General features: G+C 40.9%; 3 protein-coding genes across 7 annotated transcripts in view; 2 read left to right on the top strand and 1 right to left on the bottom strand.

Annotated features, from left to right (window-relative positions):
• lsp1a (lymphocyte specific protein 1 a) overlaps positions 1–8,252 on the top strand; it is a 32,644-nt gene extending 24,392 nt beyond the window's left edge. Inside the window, exons 10-13 of the mRNA XM_047595463.1 lie at positions 414–512; positions 1,258–1,344; positions 1,617–1,725; positions 7,498–8,252. Of these exons, the coding sequence (XP_047451419.1) occupies positions 414–512; positions 1,258–1,344; positions 1,617–1,725; positions 7,498–7,520 (318 nt within the window). The 3' untranslated portion in view covers positions 7,521–8,252. The remainder of the gene's footprint in view (positions 1–413; positions 513–1,257; positions 1,345–1,616; positions 1,726–7,497) is intronic.
• prr33 (proline rich 33) lies at positions 2,118–11,236 on the bottom strand. Its single transcript, XM_047595462.1, has 3 exons — positions 11,120–11,236; positions 10,676–10,723; positions 2,118–7,108 (listed from the first exon to the last, which is right to left on the bottom strand). Exon 3 carries the CDS (start codon positions 7,091–7,093, stop codon positions 3,929–3,931), a length of 3,165 nt encoding a protein of 1,054 aa, XP_047451418.1. The 5' UTR covers positions 7,094–7,108; positions 10,676–10,723; positions 11,120–11,236; the 3' UTR covers positions 2,118–3,928.
• Positions 11,237–13,837: 2,601 nt separating this feature from the next.
• tnnt3a (troponin T type 3a (skeletal, fast)) lies at positions 13,838–25,030 on the top strand. Of its 5 annotated transcripts, XM_047597474.1 has the most exons (15): positions 13,884–13,936; positions 15,846–15,886; positions 16,132–16,145; positions 16,814–16,822; positions 17,310–17,456; positions 19,133–19,150; positions 19,908–19,926; positions 20,062–20,107; positions 20,205–20,321; positions 20,499–20,576; positions 20,716–20,829; positions 20,935–21,047; positions 21,365–21,455; positions 22,509–22,549; positions 24,714–25,030. In XM_047597474.1, the coding sequence occupies exons 2-15, from the start codon at positions 15,867–15,869 to the stop codon at positions 24,748–24,750; spliced, it is 864 nt and encodes a 287-aa protein (XP_047453430.1). In that variant the 5' UTR covers positions 13,884–13,936; positions 15,846–15,866; the 3' UTR covers positions 24,751–25,030. The 5 variants fall into 5 exon arrangements, with proteins under 5 accessions (XP_047453435.1, XP_047453431.1, XP_047453434.1 ...); XM_047597475.1 differs by lacking the exon at positions 16,814–16,822 and having other exon boundaries at positions 13,839–13,936; XM_047597476.1 differs by lacking the exon at positions 19,133–19,150 and having other exon boundaries at positions 13,885–13,936.
• The last annotated feature ends 1,176 nt before the right edge of the window (positions 25,031–26,206 follow it).

The following is a 26,206-nucleotide window of genomic DNA, read 5'->3' as shown; positions in this document are numbered from 1 at the left end:
CGCTGTGCAGTGAGATGAAGCAGGGAAAGAAAAGCAGATTTTCACATTGTGAAAGTCACCTGAGCAGATCATGCTCATATTTTAATCCTGAAAAAGCCACTGTGATGCTCAGGAACAGGAAGAACACATAGACTGAACAGGGTTGTCTCCTACTTCTACACTGTGAGCCGGAATACAAAAAAATACAAAGTGACACAATGCATATTAGATATACACAATGTATATCTAATACGAAACTTTAATACTTTTACTGCATAAATACGTTTATATATTCTCTTAACATTTCAGTCTGTAATTTAAATAATGTACAGTATGTCAATGTTTTTTTCTGTATTAACTTGGTGTCCATTAAAAGTCAATCAGATAAATCTCTGTGACAAACATCCAATCCTTTCTGTCTGTTGCTCAACCAGGACACAGAGGGTCTGAAGGTGGGCGTGGCCAGTCTCATCACTCAGTGGGTGAAGGGCCCGTCGGACGGCAGCAGCAGACAGTCGCCCTGCAGACCAGCTGTAAGTCACAAACACACAACATTTATCTGTCTCACCTACAATAATATATTCACTTCCTATTGTCAGGCATCATGAGGGAACTCTTATTTAAGTTTTCAAAGCTAACATGTTGGTTTAATTCATGACAAAAATACATAAATTTTAATGTCAAAACTAGAATGAGGTTATACAACAAAAGTCAGAACACATGTTTATTGTCACATCAATAAAAATCGTTCAAAACATCTCTGGATATTTGTCCCTCTTCATCCCTGCCCTGTAGACAGAGAAAACCCAATCAACCAAATAAAAAATGTCACTGTATTTGTAGAAATGTACTCTACACTCATTATTATATTGTTGTTTTTTCTTTTGTTTGATTTTCTTAAGCAACAGATTTGGCAAATAATAATAATAATGATAATAAATAATAATAGTAAAGTGACATTGTGAGTGTAACAGGTGAACTGCCAGTTTCTTATTTGAGGTTTCCCTCTAGTGGAGAAGCATGTTCCAAATGCTGAGCTTTGTCTTCCCCTGTTTCACCACTGAAGCGTTTCTCCTCTTTTGTTTCTTTTGAAAACTAAATATTCTCCTGCAATAAACTAGATGAGACAAGTCTGGCTTTTATATATTTTTTACATATTCTCAACATTTGCACATTTCTTGTTTACATTTTTTGTTTAGCTGCTACATCGTAGGCCTTTGAGGAAGGTCATTTCAATCCTGTACTGTGTTGCACATGTCTTGACTTGACATTTGTTAGGATGTGAAGCCTGGAGATGTGATGCAGAAGAAGAACATGTGGGAGATCATTGGAGACCCATCAGGGAAGCCTGGGCAACGAGTCAAAGTATGCATAGATGCACACACACACATATTCAAAATCAAACACATGTGAATATTGAACATAAGGCGATGTAAATGAACTGAACTATTGTACATTATATGTATATGTATAACCTTTGTGATATGTCCCAATAATGTGGTGTCTGTCTTATATGTCTGTAATCCATCATCTCAAACAAGGAAATGCTACAAAGTCTCACATTTGAGATCAATGTTTTCATCAATTTCATTCAACACAAAAGTTTTCAATCAGCTTTTTGTCTCATCTCACCACAGGGATCTGCAGCTGGTAAAAAGTACAAATTTGTTGTGACTGGTCACGGCAAATATGAGAAGATTCCTGTGAATGATGAGAATGGAGGAGAGTTCACTAATGGAAAGTCTGGTAGGCTGAACCTGAATATTTACATAGATTTCTTTTTTCTTGTCTTGTACAAGGCTCATGTTTCCTTTCATTTCCAAAGTGTTAGTCCTAACGTCCTCCTGATTTAGATCATTATTTAAAGTAGACAGACATAGATATAAGGAAAAAAGGTATTAGTATATAGTATGTGTCATTAAAGGAAAAATCTACATATGGAAATACTGTAAGCATTTTGTGGAAACATGTTTAGCATTGTTGATAGATAGATAGATAGATAGATAGATAGATAGATAGATAGATAGATAGATAGATAGATAGATAGATAGATAGATAGATAGATAGATAGATAGATAGATAGATAGATAGATAGATAGATAGATGTGGCAGACTGGAATGAATCTGTTCTCACAAAGTGTTTGTAAAAATCAAGTTTATTTTTAGCATCTTTGGTGCATTGGCAGAACAGAATGCTTCACATAAGAAAACAACAAGTGCTTCACTTCAAATAAAACATGAGTGATATGAAAAACAGTATATGACCCAGTAACTCACCAGTCAAGTTTGTGCATTATGAATGTTAAGTGATAAAGTCAGACTTACAGTGTTAACCATATGCAAATTTACATATTCTTTCTTTGGGCTGTGTGAAAATTGGGATGGAGGAAATCTGAATAACTTTCTTTTGTAGTTGTGTTATAAAGCCTCCATTTGCATCTGATTAAGGAGAAATCAGAAGCTAATTAACTGCACCTCACATAGCCACAGTGGGTCGATCCAGCATGCACAATAGAAAAAACATTACAAAACACCTTCTGCTCCAAGCTGGTTAAAAAAGAAAACTGGAGAAATCTAATTTGGATTGCTAACCCTGCATCACAGTCGAACTCGAAACCTTCCGTGCATCCTGACCTTTGACCCCTGAGATTTCTATCCTTAACCTCAGTTATGGCACCCCGGCCATTTTATTACTCTCTTGCTATCGCTCTTCTCTAAACACTTTCACAAGCTTGTAGCTCAGCACCCATCTAAAGTAGCTTTGTTTTTAATTCTAATGTATGTTGGTAAAATGATAACCAATTTGTTGCTGTTGAAACACTCTTAAAACACGTATCTAGTCCACACCTACCTGGAATCCCTGCCTGGTCATTGGCCGCTGTATATCTGAGTGTGTACAGTGTTGTCATGAACAACACTTTCTTCTAATAATGCAATGTATTGCATTTTAATAAAGAAGAGTTTACTATTTTTCTAGTAAATAAACTACTGAACCTGTAATTACTTTAAAACCAGCCAAGAATAGTGATGTGAAGCTTTAATAAGAAAAATAATGTGTAAAACTGAACCAGTATGTAGCACATAAATACTAAGATTAAATTCTAACAAGTTAAATAAATTAATACAAATTCCCTCCTCTCTGTGCCTCCTATGAAGTCAAACTGACTTTCTGCACCAAGAAGACCAAATTTATGTAGAGGCTCCGAAGGTGTTCTTAATATGTGACACTGACAATAGTCATTCACGCAACATAAACATCTACGTCCTAAATCGTTATTCAGAAATCTCTTTAAGCATTTCCTTTATCTAGTAAGAGGTTTCATACCCTGAGGCAAGTAGCACCATTTTGAATAAAAATGATTTGAATGATTAAAGAAAAACAAAGTTTTCCTCACAAATAATTTGTCTTAAAATCATTTAGTATTTCTGTTTTTTTATTTCTTATTTGTAAAACCGAAAAATAGATATTTTAATTGTAAACTGTTGTATTTAATTAGCAATTTTACTTAAAGGCAAATTTTCATACTCTGTGGTATAAATTATGTTGTTAGTCCTGAATCATAAGGATGCATGAAAATAGTTCAGAACAGTATGTACAGTATATTCATTGTGATTGTGTGATGAAGGGAACAAAAAAGCTCTGAAATTACATAAATACTTTAATCTGATGTGGCGTCTGAATGACTTTAAGACAAATGTAGCTCTCTTTTTCCAGCTAATACACAAATACAAACATCCAGACATCCAGTCACACAAAGCATTTGTCAAGTATAAAGTTCAGGCCAGGTTTTCTTCAACACTGCCACAAACATATTTCATTTACACAGAGACTAAGACTCCTGATCTGTACATCGTTTCTGTTGCTAAGATTTTTGCACCTGTACATTAAACATAAATCCTTTTTTTTCTTCTTTACATTTTCCTCGTGGCACTTCACATTAGACAAAGCTTAGACACCAGTGAAACCCCTTGCTGTTCTATTAAAGTCTTTTGGTTCCTCATCTTTACCTTTTCGCCCAATCAGACCCATTTCAAACACAGTAGAAATTTTTGTAACCGGCCTCGATGCCGCCTCTTTAAGCCTTTTAGCATCAAACTTTGGACTAAATAGCAGCACAGGGAGCCGGTAGGCAAATGAAGGTATCTCTTTCAACTCTTCCTGTTTCTCCTCTTTTTTCTCCTCCTCACTTTTGTTTAGCTCAATCTGGTGCATGATGTTCTCTTTGGAAGAAAACATTTGGAAGAGGACGGCATCCCACATCTTGGTAGCCTTGGGGGCGTCTTTGTTTTCATCCTGCTCACTGGGTTTGTCCCCAGCCTTCTCATCTACCTTTGTCACCTCAGTGTGCTGTTGGCCAGAGGCCTCCTGAGAGTCAGCCTCTGGGAATTTGGGTTCCTCCTGCTCCACTACCATGTGCTTTTTGAGGCGGGACCAACCACTCGCTTTTAATTTCATTCCCTTTGGCTTTTGTATAGCTTTAAGAACTGGTTCAGCTGAGGGAAGGGTCTCATCAACTTCCCTTTTCTCAAGTGAAGCTTTAACTGCTGGAGCTGATTCTGCTTTCTTATCTTTTCTTTTGTCTTCACTTACTGATTTGGCTGCAGGTACCTTTACAAGTGGAGCAGGTACTGCAGAGCTTGGTTTTGAGCTTTCGAGTTTCATCTTGGTTGCAGTGGTTGTTGTCACTGGTTCTTTTTGTTTTGAGACATCTGCTTTTGTCTCAACAGTAGCTTTCTGGTCAGCAGGCTGGAGTTTATCTTTGCCTAAAAGTTTTTTTACTGCCTTAAGGGGATCTTGGTCACCACTTGTGGGCAAAGGACCTCTGGTTTCAGAAGTCTTCGTCTTTGGTTTGGTTTCTTGAACTGGTGTTTCCACCTTCTGTTTCTCAAGTCTTTTTTCCTCCACTGTTGGAGGCTTTGGTTTTTCTTGTTTGGCTGCAACCTGACCAGATACCGCATTTGACTCTTGTGTTACCATAGTTGCTAGGGAGTCAGATGCTTGTGAAACAACAATAACAGGAATTAAAGGGATGGTGGCAAGTTTCTCCTCTTTCTGGGGGAGTTTATGTACATCCTTTGGACTTGCTTTGAGTTTCGACTCCTCAGCTATAGATTGTCCCTTCAAACATGGTTCCTGGCTAGGTATTTTGCATTCTCCTGATACCTCTACTGTACTTTGAACCTCTTCTTGAGTTGGCATCATTGAAGTCACGATACCAAATGCTGGAGAGTAAGTTTTGATTCCGCCGTGAGCAACATATTCAGCCGGTGTCAATCCACGATAGGTGGACTTTGACTGTTGAGACACTTGGGTTGGGGTTTTAGGTCTCTGAATAGTCACAGATGATGCACCATATGTTGATGTGCCATACGTAGGTGTCTTTGGTCTTTTATAGCCAGGTGATGTGGTCATAAGTCGGGATGCTTCGTATGTTGGAGTCCTAGGTCTCTGATAGCCAGTCACTGCTGGAGATGTTGGTACAGATATAACAGTTTTAGTAGTTGGGATTATAGTTGGGGTTATTTCTTTTGTCAAATCAGGCTCTGACTTTGACTTTGTAATACTTTGTTGTATTGGTTTAGCTGCAGGTGTAACATCTGATTGAATGTCCCCATTGAGTTGGGGCATTGTTTCAGAAGTGGTCTTCACACCTTCGGAAATAGATGAACTGGTGACAGTAGAAACTGTCTGGGTTGTTCTTGACCTGTCTGCATCTACAGTAATTGGCGACACTGCAAACAAAAGAGGATTGGGTCTTGAAATCTCAAAGACAGGTGTTGTAGCCCGGATCAGATGGTATGCTGGTGTTTTAGGCCGTCCTGCTGAAGTTCTTGATATTTGAAACTCATAGGTTGGTGTTTTAGCTCTGATTTCAGATGTAGGCGTGGCTCTTTTGATTTCAGATGTAGGAGTGGCTCTTTTGATTTCAGATGTAGGAGTGGCTCTTTTAATTTCAGCTGTCGGAGTAGCTCTTTTAATTTCAGCTGTCGGAGTTGCTCTTTTAATCTCAGCTGTCGGAGTAGCTCTTTTAATTTCAGCTGTCGGAGTTGCTCTTTTAATTTCAGATGTTGAGACTGCATTAATCTCTGCAGTTGGTGTAGTGTCTCTTTTAATATCTGAGGTTGGTGTTTTTCTCTGAGGTTCCACACCTAATAAATGAATACTTCTGACCTCAGATCCTATTGTCAAATCATTTTTTGTTTCAGCAGATGTTTTATTTTGAGATACTGTGCTGCCAATAGCAGTTAATCCAGCTGAGTCGTACACTGGTGGTGTCCTGGATGTCTCATAATATGACGTGCTCGCTGTGTACATCCTAATCTGAGGGACATCAAACATTGGCTTGGGTGATCTTGAGGGTTCAGTTGCTTTAAATGTTGGACGTGGACTTTTGGATTTGACTAAAGGGGTCAAGACTGTGAGCGGTCGAATCACAGCTTGGCTTCCTGCTATTGGATATGGAGTGGGGCCAGGACTTATGGGTTTTGACTGTGGTGCTGTGGCCATTACAGCAGATCTCTGACCAGTATGGGTTTCAGAAAATGTGTTAAAAGCTGGCTTTTTCAATTCAGAAGCCGGTACTGTCACTTCAGGCACAGACAAAGCTGGCAGAGATGTTTTGGGTATAGCCGACTGCGCGGCTTGCTCCGGAGCTGTTGGGACTCCAGGATACTGAGCTGATGCAGAGTACGTAGAAACTGTGGTAACACTCTGCGAGTAAGGGTATAATGGTATTCCCACTGTCTGAGGCGACATATTGGCTGCTCTACCATAAGCTGCACGCTGTGGGTATGGAGATGCCACATGTTGATACAAAGGCCTGACAGTGAACCGCTGAGGCTGCTTGATGCGGTAGAGGCTGGACGGAGTCTCTGGAGTCCGTGGAGGGGTGGAGTGGTCACTGTGCTCAAGGTCAGGGCTTGCTTCGTTCACAGGGGAAAGGCTGGAGCGGAAGGGTGTGGCAGACTGCGATGCCTGAGCAGAGGCCTTTTTCTTTGCAGTCCTCTTGAGGAGCTTTTGAAGTCGAACATTGTCCTTACCAGGTTTGGGTAGCAGGGGTGGAGGGTACTGCTGGGCAAGCAGGCCTTGCTGGGTACTATAAGCGACAGCCATGAGTGCTTCAGCACCCTGTGAAGAAAAAGGTAAAAAGAACTGTTAAAACTGAGACTAAAACTCTGGACCTGTACAAGTCAGTCACTTCAAGTAGTAATTGCTACCCATCCCTGAATATGAAATGATTGTGTCTTGAGACAGTGTTTCTTGTACCTGACAGTACACCTATAAATTGAACCTAATTCAATTGTATTGAACTGAACTGGGTTTCATTGTTTCAAAATGATGGCATGTCCTTTCCGTCGCCGAAAAAAACAGCATTGATCTTTTATGAATTCTTATATTAGTTGAGCCTACAAATGATAAACTCTAAAATTTTACAAAATCAGTAAATCTAACTCAATAGCAAATTGGACTACTTTGCAATATCTGCATATCTAATACTCTTTTTGTCTCTTTCACAGATTCATGCAATGGTGATTACTGAGCCAGTGCCCTTTCCATCCTTGATCTTACAACATGTGCATGTGATGAAGACATCCAACAAAAACAGTTCCGCAGCATTTACAGTCTCAGTATTTGATTTATATCAGATAAATCCTCTTTTCTAGGCCTCACAGCTTAACACATACAAACCATCAGCTCAAATCTAAAAGAGTCAATCAATAAATGTTTATAGTTTTCATCTTTGCATTTTCATGCATTTTGTTTCAGTATAATGTATATATCTGTCTGTGAACTGTTTCTGTTTTCTTCTCTACTATAGTGAAATGATAAATCATTTCTAATGTCGAACAGATCCTTATGTGATTGTGTTTTGGGAAACTTGTCAGATTTTTTTTTCAATAGGATGTGTACATTTTGCAATCATGTAGAATGAATAGAAACCACTGTTCTGCTCTGACAGATCAATTGGGGCATATCAATTTCAAAAGTCTGTGCTTAGGAGAGACATGCAACAAAACTGTTAATTCTGATGACATACACCTATATGTTATGGCTCACATGGTACAGCTAATTTGATCTGGAATCTTCTTGAAGCACATACCTGATTGATACAACTCACTTCTATTTTTGTGTTTATGTTTTAGTTTAACCCACTGGTGCATTCAACTACTACCACAAGCAATCTTCACCTTTATCTCCTTTTACAGATATATTGGCTTGTATGTGTTTATACCTGCTTTTTTGGAATAAATTAAAATCTTTTTCTATTTTAGCTCTGCCCTTCACTTTGCCTAATTTTATTCATGCATCCATCCATTATAGAGGGTTTCGTGTGGGCTGGAGCCTATCCTAGCTGTCATTGGGTGAGACACGGGGTACACCCTGGACTCGTCACCAGTCTATCACAAGGCTTACATAAACAAACAACCATTCACGCTCACATGCACCAATTCAGAATCACCAATTAACCTAGCAAGCATGTCTTTGGACTGTGGGAGGAAGCCAAATCACTGGGAGCAAACCCATTGTCTGATTTTACATTGTACTTATCATTTATCAGATGGCTGCAACCTAAGCCTATAAACCTACAAACAGGTGATTGTTTCCTGTTTAAAAATCAATATAATTTGTGTCTAATATAATTAATGTCTTCTGCATATCTTGGATTTCTAAAACAAGTTGTACGATGCTTTGCAACATGAAATGTCAAGAGATTAAAATAAAATGCAAAAATAAATAAATAAAACCTGAAAATGAATTAATTACCCCAATACAATTATAAAAGTAAGTCATTTCCTTTGAAAACATTAAGTATGGCAGGTAAAAAAAAAATCCCCATCCCATTATAAACTATGTGTCCTATGCTCCACACATTGATGTATTGAGTATGATTCATTGGTGAGGGTTCTTTTTAAAAGCCAGAGATCAGCACTGCTGGCTAAAACAACCCACAGAATCAAGCTGAACTCTTTCCGGATGATGTTACCACCTCACGGCTGATCTTGGAAGCCTTTATATGCTAGCCTAATTTTAGTGTAAGGCTCAGAGAAATGCTGACCAATGACCTGCGTCTTTCTTTTTTAAGACTCCTGGCATTTTACAGGTGACATCGTGTCACCAAAAATAATAAACCAGAGTGTTGCAGCTCAGATTGAGTCTGCAGGTCCAGCAGCCTAGAGGTACACAACAACAATGTACCGGGAGTACCATCTGAGACAAACATATAGATATGTCTGGATTGTATGGATAATGTTCACTTATCTACCTGTTGGTAGTCAAAGTATAGTCACAATGACACATCTGCCCACTTCCTTACGCAAGCACACTGACATTCACACACCTGTGCCAAGCACTGGGAGCAACTTGGGTATCAGTGTCTTGCTCAAGGACACTTTGACATGTGGTCCATGTACTGGGGAACAAACCTCTAACCCTCTGGTTTGTGGACGACCTGTTTTGCCTGCTGAGTCACCAGGTAATATGAGTAATCACTTAAGAAAGTAGATTGTGTGCAGGTTAGTAGTTCTCGTATTCCTTATTATTCCTCTGGTTTTCCTTAGTAAACAAAGGTTTGACTTAAATTCAATACAACATCAGCAAGAGTTGGATACAACTTTTTCTTTCAAATAAAACAATAGTTCTCTGAGCTAGTAGTGAAGTTACAAATGTCAGGTTTGTTGGGGCAGTTGAATAACAGTCCACTGACGTGTGGAGAGTCTGGGGGGAGGCGGCTTTGAGGAGGGAAGGGAGGGAAAGTGTGTGAGTAATTCATTCCATGGGCAGCTGAAATATGATAAGAAGCCTTCATGTCAATGTGGCTTTTTTTTTTAAATTAGATTTAGATATTTGTAGTGCAGAAACACAATCCATCCCTTCATACATATTCTGGCAGCTGGCCAGCTGTAGTAGTGATGCTGGAGTAAAGATAGGGCAGGCAAACACTGCAACACATATACCAATATATATACCATATGCCATACCATATGAACACTGACGCTGGTTTCAGAAATATTAAAATCAAAATCATTCAATCGCAATCATTTTAAAGTTGGCTATAGTTTAAAAGTCAATATTTGTAAATATATATATAATAGAATTTAAAAATGTCTGCAATTTGCATATTGCATGATGAAATGCATCACTCTGAATGCATGCATGCAATACAAGGGGTAATATTTTCTCCCCTAGTCATGATATGTACTCCTTTGTTTCATGCCATAAGCATTATATGTGCAAACATTAGTGTAATCAGTCTGAACTAAAAATACTGATCAGATATGTTTGCGATACGAGTTTTCATAATGTTTGAGCTGGACATGAAGTATCCCTGACATCATGACGTTCGTACGACAACAAGTGTCTAATTTTCTTAGTTTATTGTATGTGTCACCTTAGTGAAATGTAGGCCAGCGTTGGCTATGTTTTAGAACCACCCCACCCCTTCCTGAATTTGCTGCCTGACACATGATGCTCACTCCTCCTTTTAAGGCTGTGGTAGATTTGGTATTTGGAGTGCCTTCATGATGCAAGTTCAAAAGAGGAAAGAGTAATAATAGCTGCGTAATAAAAAACCCGGCTATTCCACAATGGCCTCCTTAAGTAAATGAGTCCCTCCCGAAAAAGTCATTTACCTCTGGTGAAGTTGCACAAACTCAATGAACGGCGAGCTTAGAAAAAAAAAACAGAAGGGCTTACCAGGTAAAAACTTGTTGCGGATGTTCAAAGTGCTCCAGGCAGGGTCCCCTTGACAAAACAGGAGAGCCCATTGGTTCAAGTTCAACTCAAAACATCCATTTCAACAAGAGCAAGTTCTCAGCAAGACGACAGCAGCTCAAAGCTAAAATGTGATCATTATTCACTCATTGCCTCATTGCAGCGAAGACAGACAAATGACAGGGCAGAGTGTGCTTTGAAGCCACTGGAAAGCGGAACATTGTCAATGCTAACACTTAGCTCAGCCTTGTCAGTGCTTTAATTTAGCAGTCAGGACGAGCAAACACACCCTGAGCTCGAACATGTCAGACCTCTGGCTGCAGAGGTGGGGGGCTATGCATTCGACAACAGTTGCCTCCATAACACTTTTAACAGTTTCCTTTTGCTCTGTCCGGAGAATAAAAGGTGCAATTATGGCGTGTTTACCTGTGCGACTGCTGCTTGGGGGGCGGCCGGCCGGCTGCTGCCTGCTTGTCCCAGTCCGGAGTGTCAGAACAGCAGGTTCATGTTGAGCCCAGCTTGACCCCCCTTCCTACAAATGGAAGGAACAGGCACCATGACAGTCCAAAAATAAATCCTGAGTCCTGTGGGCTGCTCAGTGACAGCAGCGTTGTCGTGACAGCAGAGCGAGGCAAGGCAAGACGCAGCACCAACAGGGTGAAGCACCTTAGGTTTCACCACCTCAGGGCTCTAAAAGTGGGGTCTGAGGGCCACCCAGGGGCCCATCAAGGATGTACCCATGAGCCGACAGGGAGCTCCACAGTGTGTTCAGACGAATTAGAAAGGGTTCACATTAATCTGCATTCGTTGGGGGGTTTGTTAATATCATTTTCCCTGCACTCTTGGAATTCTAGGAGTTCTTTGGAGTGTAGGAATTCAGCTGAGTTTCACCTCAGAAATCATGTGTAGCAGAATGGCAACTGATGGAGTTCGGCCACCAGATAATGGAGTAATTTTATGCATTTCATTTTGCTGTACTCATGGTATTCATGGTCTGAAGCCGAGAGAGTCAAGGATCGTTTTTCTATGTCCCCTCAAATGGAGCTCAAAGTGTCATTGATGGGGAGTGAAGTGTTTGTATACAGAGATGGATTACACTTCTTCCTTTCAGGTTTAATCTCTTCAGTTATTTTCACGGCTCCTCAGAGGAGGTACACTGCCAGTATGTCATATCAGACATATCACAATCACAAGTGTTGCTATTCTAAGTCTGAGCACTACTAGAGTACTGTGATCAAGATCCAATTGTGGAGGCTTTGCATCAATCAAATTTATTGCATCTGGTGACATGCAGTATTTTATTCCTGCCACAACAAACAAATCATACTACCATATGGTTGGTTGGTGAATTCATAAAATCATAAAACATTCTGTTCATCCCCAAAATATGACTGAATTTGGTTCTTTGGGGTTGAGGGTTCATTTGAACCTTGATCCAAGTTACTCTGAGGAGTTCTGGGATTGGATAGGTCAAAAGTGTCCTTGTAAGGGTGTCATGGGTCACAAGGGTCATGGAGGGTTTCTAATTGTCCTTTGATGAGGACCCAGTCAATGATTCCTGTGCCTACATGAGATTTTAAGAATCTGTCACAAGAGTCGTCTTGGTCCTTGTAGTGTTTTATATCACTGAAACCAGCTTTCAATGAAACCATATTTAATGAAAAGAATGTTCCATTGTATTTAAATCATCACATAGTCAGCCGTTAACTGCTTTTTAAGCCCTCCGTGCTTAGAAGAGGTCTCCATTACCCTTTCAGATTTTTTTTAGAACACTGTAATGTGTTTGTGTGATTTAGATGATGCCCTTCGGCAAGTTCCATGTGTCTTAGATAGGATTTTAGTGAGGTGTTAATAGTATTCAAAGTGTTTGACAGGAGTTTCTATTACTTTATAATGGCACTCTTTTTTTCACATGAAATTCTCCCATTTAGACCATGAACCATAAACAGTCATATGTCTTAGTCAGCAATAACGAGATCCTCTGTCTGAGGCTCTTTTTCTGTGACATCGATGTGTGTGTGAAGATTCTCAGTCATTCAGGACACAACAACAGGACCTGTGTGCGGTTCTTTAAAGATGTTCCACAACTCATCCAACAGTCTTCTTCAGTCCTGCTGCCTTTGTTTTGGCTTTGTTTCAGACATGACATCCATAATTTGACCCTCCCACAAGAGCCAAGAGCCTCTGCTCTTAACCCTGTTATTGTAGCACCCCCTGCAGGACTCTCAGGATCCTTCAGACCAGTTCCAATCCATAGATAAAACGAGGGAGTTTGCCGAATGCTTCACGCTGCAGCTTCTTTAGATGTGACTGTGGAACATTAGAAAGTAGAAATTGTGTAGACTGATTCTTTGTCTCTTTCTTTGAGATAAATAGTGGGTAAATCAGTGGTACAATGACAGTCATTCACTCATTGTCAGAAAATTAAAACGAGCTGATTCCAATAGAACTTTATTTATTGAAACCTTAACCTCATCATCATTAAACAAAAATCACTGAAGGCAAACAACCTGTTTATATTTTCTGTGACTGTGGGTTGGATGTAATATGTAGGGTACAAAACTCATAGGTCACAAATGTATTCATGTTCACATTAAACCAAGTTATCGACTAAAGTACTTATTTAAACCTTTGTCACATTTATTTGTTTTGAAGAATGTTACTGTCCTTCGGACTTCTGTCTTGCAAACTAGAAGAGAACTAGAATAAAAAAGGTGGCTCAGCATGTAAGGCTTTTAGTCGGGAAAAGATTCCTTAGATGCATGTTTTCTTTGAATGTTCTATACATTATGCTTGTTGTTATTATTATTATTATTATTATTATTATTATGTCGTTTCTGTGGCTTCTGTGGCTTCTGTGAGATGTTCAGACGCACCACCTGCCTCACTTTCCTGACGTCCAACTCTCCCCTCATTCTCGGATGAAATTTGCTTGCCTAATGCAGCAGCCCCAGAATAGCATCCTGCCAAGCTGCCCCCTTCTCCAAACTTGAGGCTCCCTCCTAAGCACCATGCCTTCCATCTCCTTATTGAGTGGCGGTGGAGGGAGGAGGAGGAGGAAGACGTGGACCCCGCTCCACCACAGGGATGGCCTCGCCTCCAAGCCAGCTCGCTTCGGCCAATGGGGGCTCCGCGGGGATCAAGTGTCACTATAACAGAAGGACATAATCAGCGCGGTAAGTTTGCAGAACCTTACAGCCTGTCTTGGCCAGCAGGGAGCTCACTTCTTTCAGCTTTTCTGAGGTAAGGAAGAGGGAGAGAGAATGAGAGTGTGAATGATAGAGAGAGAAAGCTCAAGTGCAATGTCCCCCTACATCCCCCAAACCGAGGACAGCTGAGTCCTCATCAGTTAAAATCACTGCCACGACTAGCAGGAGCTGCTGCTGAGGTCAGGGGTGAGAGCAGAGATAGTGGGTGATGAGGAAAAAAGGCCTCCCTTTGAGTGTGATTTTTATGTTTAAGCCCTGTGAAACTAGTGATCTACAGTGTTATTCCTGCTCAGTGAATGAGAAGCAATGGGTTCATGGCACTTGGCTAGATATCTAAAAGTGAATCAAGATATGTGTAAAACAATTGGTTTATGATGAAATAGAAAATTTAGAGGGTTAACAGTTCTTAGGGATGTTGCCAGACAAGACTTTGTTGTTGTTTCTGTGGTGGTTTGGTCAGTGTCCAGTGCCAGTGGAGGTGCATACCTGAGGGATTTACAGATGACTTGAAGACTTTGAAGCAGCTTTCCTATTCAGGAGACAGAAGATTATCCTAATGAGTAACGCCATGAGAACACTGGCTATAAATCCTGCTGGGGTTCTAAGTGAGGGACATGGCTCTTCTGGTTTGCAGGTTTTCTGTGGTTATAGGTTGAGTTTTGTGGATATCCATTAGGGAAGCTGTAAATGGGAGAGGCATGTGTGTGCATTAAAGAGCACATAACTGGAGGATAAACACTTTAACGATTTGAACAGGAGCCAAGAACCCCAGGACTGGATGTAAAGGAGTCATCTATATATATATTTCTTCTGATCGCCACTATTACGTAATGGTGTAAACACATTTGGAGTTTTGGAATTTACAGGTTTCAAAGGACTAATCCAAGGAAGCCGAGTATTTGACTTTTAACCTTTACGGGTGCCTTCCAGAGTTTATTTTAATTCTTAAGCAAAGTAGCCTCAGTCAGCAGGGAGCCTCAGGAAGATGATTGAAGGAACCATGTGAGAGAAGGACGACCAGATAAGGAAATGAAGGAGTGGAAGGTAGTGGTCCAGGGCAAGGAACCCAATCTTCAGCAGTGGTTCCACTGAAACTGGATCTTAGACCTGTGCAGCTGTCTGTTGGAAATAGTTGTGATGCAGGGACACCTTCATGGGGGCCTCACCCTTCTGGGGACTAATCCAGAGTCACTGAGAGATTAAAAGATGAGACAGCTCATTTCGCGTTTGTTCAACATCGCAGGTTTTTGAACCAAACACATCCCGATTAGAATTTTACAAGTGAAATTCCAACAGGGTGGAAAGATGATATTTTAGTATTAGTGTCACAACCTGTTATAGAATTTCAAAAGTGTCAAAGTGATGTGTTTCTAAAGATAAAACAAAGTTTTGAACAAAACTCTTTAACGCCTTTCAGAGTATTTGGAGGGGGCAGGAGGTCGAACTTTAACCACTGTCCCATGGGGTTCCTTTTCTTGCCCAACTGCAACATTAATCTGTCCCCTCAGCAGCTGAAAACAGACCATTGGCATAAATCTATGTTTGGCTCCCTTCTCAGTTATCATCAGAGAAGCAGATTCAGGCCCGAGGCTCCAATTTCAGTCTAATGCTAATTATAAACTGGAAAAATTTGGATGTGACAACTTCAGGGAATGCCTCATTTACAACATGCTCATAACACATCTCTACAGACACAGGAGCAGTCTTACCCCAGATAATGTACATACTGATTTATTCATTTATTTATTTAGACTTTTTTTTTTTTAAGTGGGTGATAAACTATGAAGGCATTTAGGGTGGGGTTCCTTCAGAGATCAGAGAGGGGTGAGCAGCAGATATTTAAGACATTTGCAACATAATCCTGGGCTATAAATACAGCAGGCTGGACAGTGGCTCCTCATAGACAGACAGACTTTAAGCTCCGTCTTCTCTCTTGATTCCAGGTTGCAAAGTCCACTATCACCATGTCTGACACAGAGGAAGTGTAAGTGAATTCACAAATTAACCTTTCAGGGAGAAGTTTGACGAAATAGTTTTAACTCAAGTTGTATTTGTTGTGGAGATTTCAGTTGTGTATGTGTTGATTTTTTTTACCCAGCAGAAATCCCTACAATAGAGTTGAGATTATTTTGTCAAGCTACTGCTCCAACTGTCGAGCACAAATTCAGACTTTTTCTTGCTTAATGAATAGCTTTAATTCTAACGCTGTTTTGGTCTTCTGTCTTGCAGTGATCAGGTCGAGGGTAAGTAGCACCATCTTCCCTGTGTTTTTTTTTTAAACAAAGAAACAAACAAACCCAAAAATAGGTATAGGTACAGTCGGGAGTTCCATGCTAAATCCCAGTTTATTTCAGAATCTCGTCTAACTGACTTTCCATCCCCTGCGGAGAGTTATTTTTACCCGACAAGTTCATATGTTTACAGGTTTGGCTTGACTCCTCCAGATTCAAGTTTCTGTAAATGACGCTTTCTCTCTGTTCAACCAAATTTGCACATTTATTGTCCTCTCGCTGTAGCATGGTTGCAGGGACCAACGCTGACAACAGGACAGTGTCATGTATTCTGAGTAACAATCTGGAACCTATGAAACAGAAACTATACTCAAGGCTGCACTGCCCTGTTGGCAAAGAGTCCTGCAGCTCTGCATGAGCATCAGCAAGTGTGCAGTCCTCATGAGCTGAACCAGCTTTCAGATAATAATAATAATAATAAAAAAAGAGTTTGTGAAGTTCACAGCTGCAAAGTTGCCCCTCCTGCAAGATCTGCTCAGCTTATGAGGACTGCTTTGTGTATGCTTAGCATGGATCCCCAGTGTACCCACATTTTGACTTTGTATTTCGCCAAAATGGGTACAAATGGGATCTTTTGATAATATTCTTCTGCTCCCTTTCTTTCTCGGCCGGATGTGAAGAATACGATGGTAAGATGCAGCCTGCAGACTCCGGGTGATACGTCACTGATACTAATTTGTCAGTCACTTTTGAGGACGTGTGTTCTTACCTCCACGTGTACTTTTTTTTTTTTTGTGGCATGCTGTTTAACACTAACGTTATTTGAGATGAATAAAATAAAACACAGGTTAAAAGCGTTGACTGCACCAGGATAGCATCAGTCTCTGTGTGTGTTCCACCACACCGAGTTGCAGTGAAGGTATTTTCCAGGAAACGGTCACATTTCACCCATCATGACTGACCTTTTTCCTCCTGTAACCGCTTGCTGTTTCACCTGCTTTAGCGCCCTCTGGTGGCAGTTCACCCAGGCTGCCACGCCACGAACCTCCTCATATTTGACATTTCCCCTTTCATCTGCTCATCCCGTCCACCCCTTCCCCTTCTCCATTTCTCCTGCTTCCATTAACCCTCTCACCGCCCTTCCTCTCCCCTGGTGACTCGCTGCATGTTGTGTAGCTGTAGAAGAGGAGGTAGTAGAGGAAGTAGAGGTGGCCCCTGAGGCGGCCCCTGAGCCAGAGCCAGAACCACAGCCAGAGCCAGAACCAGAACCAGAACCAGTGGTAGAGCCAGAACCAGAACCAGAGCCTGAGCCTGAGCCTGAAGGTATGTGGCATGAAGGGGGGAAGGGGGTATTCCATCATCCTTTCCCAGGCGTCTGTTGCGCTCCGCCAGCTGCAGCCGACCAGACAGATCCCACTAATCCTGATCCGCACACATGTTCACCATGTCTGCAAATGCTAATGCTGCCTTCCTTTCACCTCTGAACATAGTCAAAGATAGGCCGTGCTTAAAGGAGACAATTTGGGAGGTGGAGACCTTTTATAGAAACACAACAGTCTGAGATGATCTTTCCCGAAGCATTTTATAGTAAGACCTTTATTCATGGCTGATACTGGAAGACCAATATTTTACTAACAAACTGCCCCACGTCTAGGAAATGTATTCTTTTAAACTTCACTATATTTAAGTTCAACTCACATATACTCCTGTATATTTCTCAGGAAAATATTGTACTTTTACATCCACGCACTTCACCTGACAGCAGCAGAATCCAGTAACATCTCGGCAGGTTAGGATTTTTATTATATAACTAATGATATAAAGACAATATAAAGTAAATTATTCTACCTGACAGTCCATGTAATGAGTAAAACTTAGTCCAACCACTGGCAGACATAATATTTCAATAGTTTTTACATGTAATGTGCCAATGATAAACCAAAAGTTTCACTAAAATAGAACCTTTTTTTAGTACATTATGTGTACAGTGTTTGTGCCAGTTTTCCTTTAGTAATGTTTGGCATGCAGAACTTTAATTTGTAACTGAGTATGTTTGAATTGCAGAATTGCTTTTGTATTGAAGAAAAAAACAAACTGAGTACTCTGAGTAGAGGTGGAAGTTATATAGCACGAAGTACTCGAGAGGCTATTCCTATTCAAAAGTATAGATTTAACCTTTTAATGTAGAAGGGTCAAATGAAATGAAAATAGCCAAACTGGTGAATATCTATCTTGCCATATATCACATACACCATAGTAAATGTTGGTCTCCTTTATCAACGCTGCTCATACTACGTAGTATCACGTGCATTTCAAGTTTGAAATGTTTAGATATCATCTCAGGGATATCATCAGATTACGTTTGTATTGTATCCCCGACTGCTGCTTTTAAAGAAAATAACATTTACCATTAAGCATGAATATACTTGTTAATACACGGTAGTACAATGAAAGTAAAAGAAAAAGATTTTTCATCTTTTTCTGAGTTTGTTTTCTCCTCTCTGTCTTGTATTTTGCTCAACTTCCCAGATGCTTTCGCAGTCACATGCCATCGTAGAATTAGGAAAACAGAAAAAATTGACAGCAGCCTTCAAAATCCCATTACATTGGCTTTGCTGAAAATCCAGTGGCACTTGAGTTAAACGGACCAGCCTTCGTTGCCTCTGCAAACCAGCTGTGAATTCTCAAATACTCTCTGGGGACCCAGTGTCCTCAGCTATTTTATTTTTAAATTTAAAAAAAGTCATTACAGTACATTAACTCTACAATTTGTTATAATCAGTCCTCATAATAAATTAGTCCACATGTGTTCACATTGGTTCCTAATATTGGACATTTACACTTATTTGAGAATTTACACATGCTAAGCTTCAGCAGGTCGACTGTCTGCCATGGTCTGCCTCTGTCTAGCTCTCTGGAAGTTGAGTTTGCTGCCCCCAATGCACATGCTAACAATGTTATTCATTCTGCTTTTGTTTTTGGATGCTTGCTGCATGCAGAGGCCGCTGAAGAGGAAGGTATGTTGATTTCAAAAACTTCTGATGAATCTGTCATTCTGGTTTTGGAAGGACTACGGTGTCCAGGTCTGACGTCTGTACTCAGGGAGCCATGCTCACCACAAAAACCTCGCCCAAATTGTATTTCAAAGTCCAGGTGCGCTGCCCAGTTTGGCATCTTGAGAGTTCAATAGCCACATTACTTTCAAAGGACGCTATTTAAATGCCTACTGAAGGGAGTTTTGAGAGGAAAAAATAAATCCTAGTGGAGAAGAAGGGTGAAAGATGAAATGCTAACACGTGCTTCACTGTGCAACGACCCCATCTTCACACTTTTGCTATGCCACTCGTCTGCATGGCATGGAGCCACTAGAATCTGGGTCAAAAGAGAAGAAGGAAGTGGGAACATGTCTTGCTTGTGTCAAATAGTTCCGGGGTCAAGCCAAAAAAATACATACTCTTGGTACGTTGCTTCAACTTCAAATGGAAACGCAGTCATCTTGCCTTATCTTAGAAACCCTGAAGCTTTATGAAACACTGTGCTAGCAATTCAGATTTAATATAACTGCAGTCAAAGTAAGATGGTCCTCTGCAAACCTAACAATCCCGTTTAAACTGTTCGTTAATACATCATTGTTTGCTCGTATTTAACTAATCAAATCTGTTGTAGCAGCCAAACCCATTCAGTTTGATCCATGTAATGCCTGAGAGAATTCAAATCTGTTTTCTTTCTAACCTGACGACATCTACTTATCCCTCTTCACTTCCTAACCTGCAGAGGAGAAGCCAAAGTTCAAGTAAGTTTCCTTTCCATGTCCTCTGCCTTCAAGTGATTTCTGTGGAACATTCTGATCTAACCTGAAAAGAGAGAAAAATAAGTAGTACAATCACTGAGGTGCCAGTGCACTCAAGACCCCAACGCTCTTTCACAGGCCCAGTGCTCCCAAGATCCCCGATGGTGAGAAAGTGGACTTTGATGTGAGTAGGAGTGACGTGACAGCGCCGGGGGTTTCTGTGGGTCTGTGCTGCTTCTCTGCCTCCTGAGTGTCGTTTCCGTTTCTCTGCCCGCTCGCAGGACATCCAGAAGAAACGTCAGAACAAGGATCTGATTGAGCTGCAGGGCCTGATCGATGCTCACTTTGAATGCAGGAAGAAGGAGGAGGAGGAGCTGATCGCACTCAAGGAGAGAATTGTGAGTTTTCGGGTGGGGTCCGTTACACCACAGTGTCACCTGGGGACTTGGGGAAAAAAGAAAACCTCTTCTCAGTAATTTGAATTGATAAAGCATCTTCCTTTTGATAAATAAAATCCGACCCTCTTCTCTGGAGCTAAGCTGTTTTCTAACCCAGTTTCCCACGCTGTCCTGCAGGAGAAGCGTCGTGCTGAGAGGGCTGAGCAACAGAGGGTCCGTGCTGAGAAGGAGAAGGAGCGCCAGGCCAGACGTGAGGTCAGTCCTCCTGCACCTCTTCCACATTTATCCATTATTGCACTTGAGTGTACGGTTGAGTGCAGCAAGACACTTTTTCTAATTTGAATATGGGCCTGGGAGGTCTCACTCTTTTCTTTTTTTGGTGTTGTGAAAATAGGAGGAGAGGCGGATCAAGGAGGAATCTGACGCCAAGAAGAAGGCAGAGGAGGAGGCTAAGAAGAAGTCGGCTCTGTCCAACATGGGCTCCAACTACAGCAGCCACCTGCAGAGAGTCAGTGCACACACACACACAAGCCCTCACACCCTGGTACTGTTCGCTTTGCGGCATCTCTAAATCAGCTGTTGACTGTCTGCGTCTGCATCTGCACCGAAACAGGCCGACCAGAAGAGAGGAGGAAAGAAAGAGACTGAGAGAGAGAAGAAGAAGAAGATCTTGGCCGCCAGACGCAAGGCGCTCAACATTGACCATCTGAACGAAGACAAGCTGAAGTACGACTCAGCACTTTAACACACACTGGTCCCTGGGGATCACACTCATGTCAAAACATCTCTCAGTATTCATGATCTGTACTAGTCAGGGTTGAAAGACACACATTGACAAACACATTGATTTATTTTGTGATCAAAATCGGTGTGGTTTTTCAGCTTTTGCTTTTTCTTTCAACCAGCTTCCCTTGCAGGCTACATCTGTAATTTGAAACCTTCTATGTTACAAATGTGTCAGCACTCAGACCATCAGCCCTTGTGCTGAAAGCAACAATGTGTTCTGATGTTTCGCTCACGTTGGTGTCTTGCGTGTCCCACAGGGATAAGATCAACGAGCTGCACGAATGGATGTGCCAGCTGGAGTCTGAGAAGTTCGACCACATGGAGAGACTGAAGAGGCAGAAGTACGAGGTGAGGCTCCAGTTTGTCAGCTCCACGCTGCGCTGACGTTCACTGTATGGCGACCCCGAACCAGAGTTTGTCAACCTAGGGTTCACCTCACACCTCATACTACCAACTTTTGCAGGCAACATAATTTACATTTAATCTTTTGTCACTGTGGGTTAGAAAGGTTCCCTTTCCTCTAAGGGATTTTAGTGTAAATAAGTACATTATGAAAATGTTTATATTTACTGAACTATTATTTTACAAAACATTTTTTGAACAACCTAACCCTTATTTTTTTGAAAATGAAGTGTGATTTCAGTGCATTGCTGCAGTCTGCTGTTAGTTCTGAGTCTCTCAGGTTTGTGTAAATTAGGAATAGCTGTCGATTTCGTTGAAAATTCCAGGTAATGTCTTCTATGTTATGTAATGCTATGTCTCCCACTTCCCCTCCTTCCTCCTCATTCCACTCTTCCTCATTCTCTTCCTCTCATTCCTCCTCCTTCCCCTTCTTCTTTTTCCTTCTTTCTTTTTTTATCTTCTTCTTTTTCATCCTTCTTCCTCACCTTAATCTCCTTTACCTCACGCTCTTTTCTCTCTTTCTTCTTATTCTTCCATCTTCCTCTCATCTTCCTTTGCAAATTCATCCCGCGGGTCAGACTGGACTCTGGTGGGCCGGTCTCAGCCTGCAGGCTGTTTTTGACACCTCTGTCTTAGAACATGGTTTTATCATATCACCTATCACCTAATGACTTAACGTTGAAAGACTCAGTTTATTTATTTAATTTGTTCTTATAGGTCATTATCAGGAATTCGCTAATTATATTTGACTGTAGTTGTTGTACGTAACACATTGTTCATTTATAGTTGTGTGGGCGGTACGTAACTCTTCTCCATAGTCCCACATGTTATACTCTGTCTTACCTATGACATTCTAATTTGACTATTCCATAGTAAGTAGTGCAAGGTACATTTTGGAGCATTTCTCAAATATTACATTGGTTGTTGATGCTGGTGTCCCGAAGTGAACCTCCAGTCGCCTTTGGATTTGAACCCTCAGTGTACTTTGATTTCCTCCAGGTTACAACCCTGCGTAAGAGAGTGGAGGAGCTCAGTAAATTGTGAGTAGTAGAGCTTAGCAGCATTCCTGCCTGCCCGCTTCAGGCTCGCTGCATGCTAGCACGAAGGCAAGGTCAGAGAATCAGAACGCCGCTGGCCGAGGGACCAGACACACCATTGCATAAACGAAGAGGTCAACAGTTTGTTCATTTTGTAATAAGACTCAACCAGGTTTAAGCCTCAGTCTGGTGTGCGGCCAAACAGGTGAGTAGGCTAAGAGCCGGCTGAGGTTTCAGAGCCAAACCAGGATTTAATGCACTGCTGATCCGCAAGTCAACCAGCGCTTGATCTGAGTGTTGCTACTGCTCTAAGACCAAGACCAGAGGAAAATACACCATGACCATATGCATGCTCCAATTTACACAATGCTTGAGCCTGCAGCTTTCAGCCCAAGGACCTCGAAGGAGCAGAGGAGTCGGCCTCCTTGTGGGTACACGTGTCCTGCTGAGTGTTAAAGCTGCTGCTGTGTCATTTTCAGGTGCTCACATATCGGAATCGCATTGATACGTTGCAGAAGCAGTAAGTACTGCGGGTGATGCGTTCACTGACACCCAGTAATCTCAAAAACGTAACGTGGTTTAACTCAAACCTTTGCTGTCTGGGTGAACGTCGCAACCTTTCCCTCAACAAGACATAACTGCCCATAACACTGAGGACAGTTTATGGAAGAAAACTGTTGCAAGTAGGGTTGGGAAAAAAAATGCATCAGGCCAAAACAGAGTTGAATCCAAGCCTAGATATTCAGGCCATTCAATGTTTTTGGTTAAACGTGTTTCACTCTTAAGTTTTAAAGTACATTCAAACTAGAAGCCTACATGGAGTGCAGCATTTGTCGTATGTTTGTTGGTACAGGCCTCAATAACATCAGCACAGAGTGTTCAAGGCTCAGTAGCAGCTCTGACAATTAGTACGAAAGTTGACAAACGGCAGCTGTTTGTTATCCAAGCTGTGACTCCATCTGCTATTCAGAATTAATCGTTTAATTGTGTAATTAAATTAAGTATGTTGCCGTTTTATAATTTTATTGTCTACTTTTTTTTATCTCAAAGAAAAGCTGTCAAAGGTTGAGCAGGCCAGAGAAGTAGATTGCATATATTTCTGTAGCCTTATTTTTTCTTGGCAGTTTTCATAATGTCCCAAACACTGTACGTGTTATTTCGCTAATGTCACCACTATAACACTGAACATCACATTCCGATGTCACTGTAAACCTACTGATCACCCAGTGTTAGTACATGAGGAGTATTCTCTGAAAAAGGATGGACTCGTTATGGCAGCCTTAAAGAACAAGCTTTTTTTTTTTTTTTTAAAAACAAGCTTGTTTTTTTTTAAAAAAAAAAAAAAAACAGCTGGCTAAATGTTCAGAGATGTAGCAACAGTTTGTAAAATGCAGTTATGGACCAAAGCGGTGCATCCTTTTCCAGTGAAGTCGGGACAATAAAGGGATCTCATTGACTCCTTTATTTCATTGTGTGCGAGATATTTTACAACTGTAATGATGGTCCCACTGAGTTAGTGGCTGCTGGACTCTAATCATTCAGCAGGTGCAGGTGAGTGCTGCATGGTTGTGTCACTGAGTTTTGTGTGTCAAATCAAAAGCCTGGTATGATGTTTGAGAATGTGTGTTACTTTGCTGTTTAGTTTGAGGCTCAAGAGTCTGATTAAGGAGTACTTTTTGAGATGATTTCTTGTATTTTCTTTTAAATCAACTATAGCATTGAATTGCTAATTAAAAGAGAATTGGACATCAGCTACTTTAGTTTTACCTATTTTTTTCAGATTGAGCTTTGGTGCAAAAGCTATGTGATTATAACAAAAAATCAATAAAAAATCATAAGTACCATGAAAGTTAACACTTGCTTTTAAAATCATTAATTCTGAATGAAGTTATCTCCTGTGAATACATTAAACTGAGATAACAATCAACTTTTTATAAGACAATACACAATAACCACCATTATTTTACATGTCCCTTAAATTTTACCATATCCAGACTGATTCACACCCTGGTATTTTGGAGTTTCCTTAATGCTTAACTCCTGAAAACGTTTTGAAACGTTTTGAAACAAAGACAATTTCGCCTTCTGGATCAAAAAGGTAAAAATTCAGCTAAACTCAACCCAGAGTTCTGACGTGTTTCCATTTTTTGTGTGTTTCGTATTACAGCAGCAAGAAGGGAGCTGCTGCCCGCCGCAGAAAGTAGATCAACTAAGCCCGCCACTGCTCAGAAACCAAACTGCGATTGTCTCGGACACACGCCTGATGAAGCAACGTACACTGTGGCGAAGGACATAGCTCAGAAGATGCCAGTGATGCTGAGGTTTCCCCTACGGTTACCCCACCCCATCCTGATACATGCAACCAGGAGCCTTTAGCTGCTGTTCAATAGGAATATAAACAACGAAACTTATTTGACCGTCACGCTTCCTCGCCCTCCACTGTTTGGTTCTCAGACTTTTTGTAAATAAAGTGTGACACTTCAAGCCTGTCTGTAGATCTGTTGTTATTCAGAAATCAATAAAGTTCAGTATTTTTAGATGTGTAATTTTAAAGTCATTTGTTCAAAACTGTTTTGTAAACTGCAGACTTGCATTGAGCCGTGTTCAGTGATGCAGTCATTCTGCATCGTTCTGCATATTCTCCACAGTTATCATTTCATTTGATCTAAATTAAATTATCTAAATTAAATGTCAGCATTTGCTGTTCACCTGATCCAGTGAGTTCTGGGATAGGAAACCAAGCACGGATAGGTAACTGTGACAAGCATTATTTCTGGTGGCATTTTTGTGCAGCACTATTCAGACACAAGGTAATTCTGGCTCTCTATAGAAGCTTAGGTTTACAGTCAAGACACTAAAAAAATAAACAATAAACAAAAAAATAAAGAAGACGACTGTCACAGACAGCTTACAGCACAACTAAATAATTTTTGTCTGCATCTTATTAGGAAGTAGAGTGCAGGGTTAGCCATAGTACAGTGCACCTAAGGGTTTTGGAACTATCTGTGACATAAAACTGGCAGACAGCCTCTGGACAGTATGCACACACTGACCACCCACATATTATGTAGATGTAGAACAATATCACAAGCTCAGCTCAGAACGTGGTTGTGGTTCAATTGGTAGAACCACAAACCACAGAGAGTATACCTGGACCATAGGCTAAACTAGTCTTTGAGTTCAAATGGGTAGAAAACACTATATAAATACCGGTGTATAAGTACAGGACAACTGACAAAAATAAGGCAAAGTAATGTGAACTTTAAATGAATAACAAAAGGTGACGCCTGGTTCATGTAAGTCAGGCCCAACGTAGGTCTAACAACAAAGGTCTGTTTTAAAAATGTGTGTCTCTTTTATAGTGTGTCTTGCTCTGGGCTGTAATATAGTGGAATGGAGACGGGCTGAGAAAAGAACTTCCCCACGGGAACATTAAAGTCTAAGTACAAATGTGCAAAGGAAGAGAGCAGGTAAGGAGAGAAATCTGCAACTTGAGTAAGTGACAAGTGGAGAGGCGGGAGCAGATGCAGATAAAACTCACACACACAGGCAGGTTTGGAGATAAGACACAGGTGGAAGCAAATGGGACGGAACAGACAATTACAGAGGAGTGGAAAGAAAAGAGGTAAAATAGCCAAATATATGTGACTAAATACAATT

Source organism: Mugil cephalus, chromosome 10 (genome assembly GCF_022458985.1).
Source record: "Mugil cephalus isolate CIBA_MC_2020 chromosome 10, CIBA_Mcephalus_1.1, whole genome shotgun sequence".
In the NCBI taxonomy this organism is placed as follows: Eukaryota; Metazoa; Chordata; class Actinopteri; order Mugiliformes; family Mugilidae; genus Mugil; species Mugil cephalus.
The sequence above is the reverse complement of the archived record's forward strand: the minus strand, read 5'-3'. Positions and strand labels throughout refer to the sequence as shown.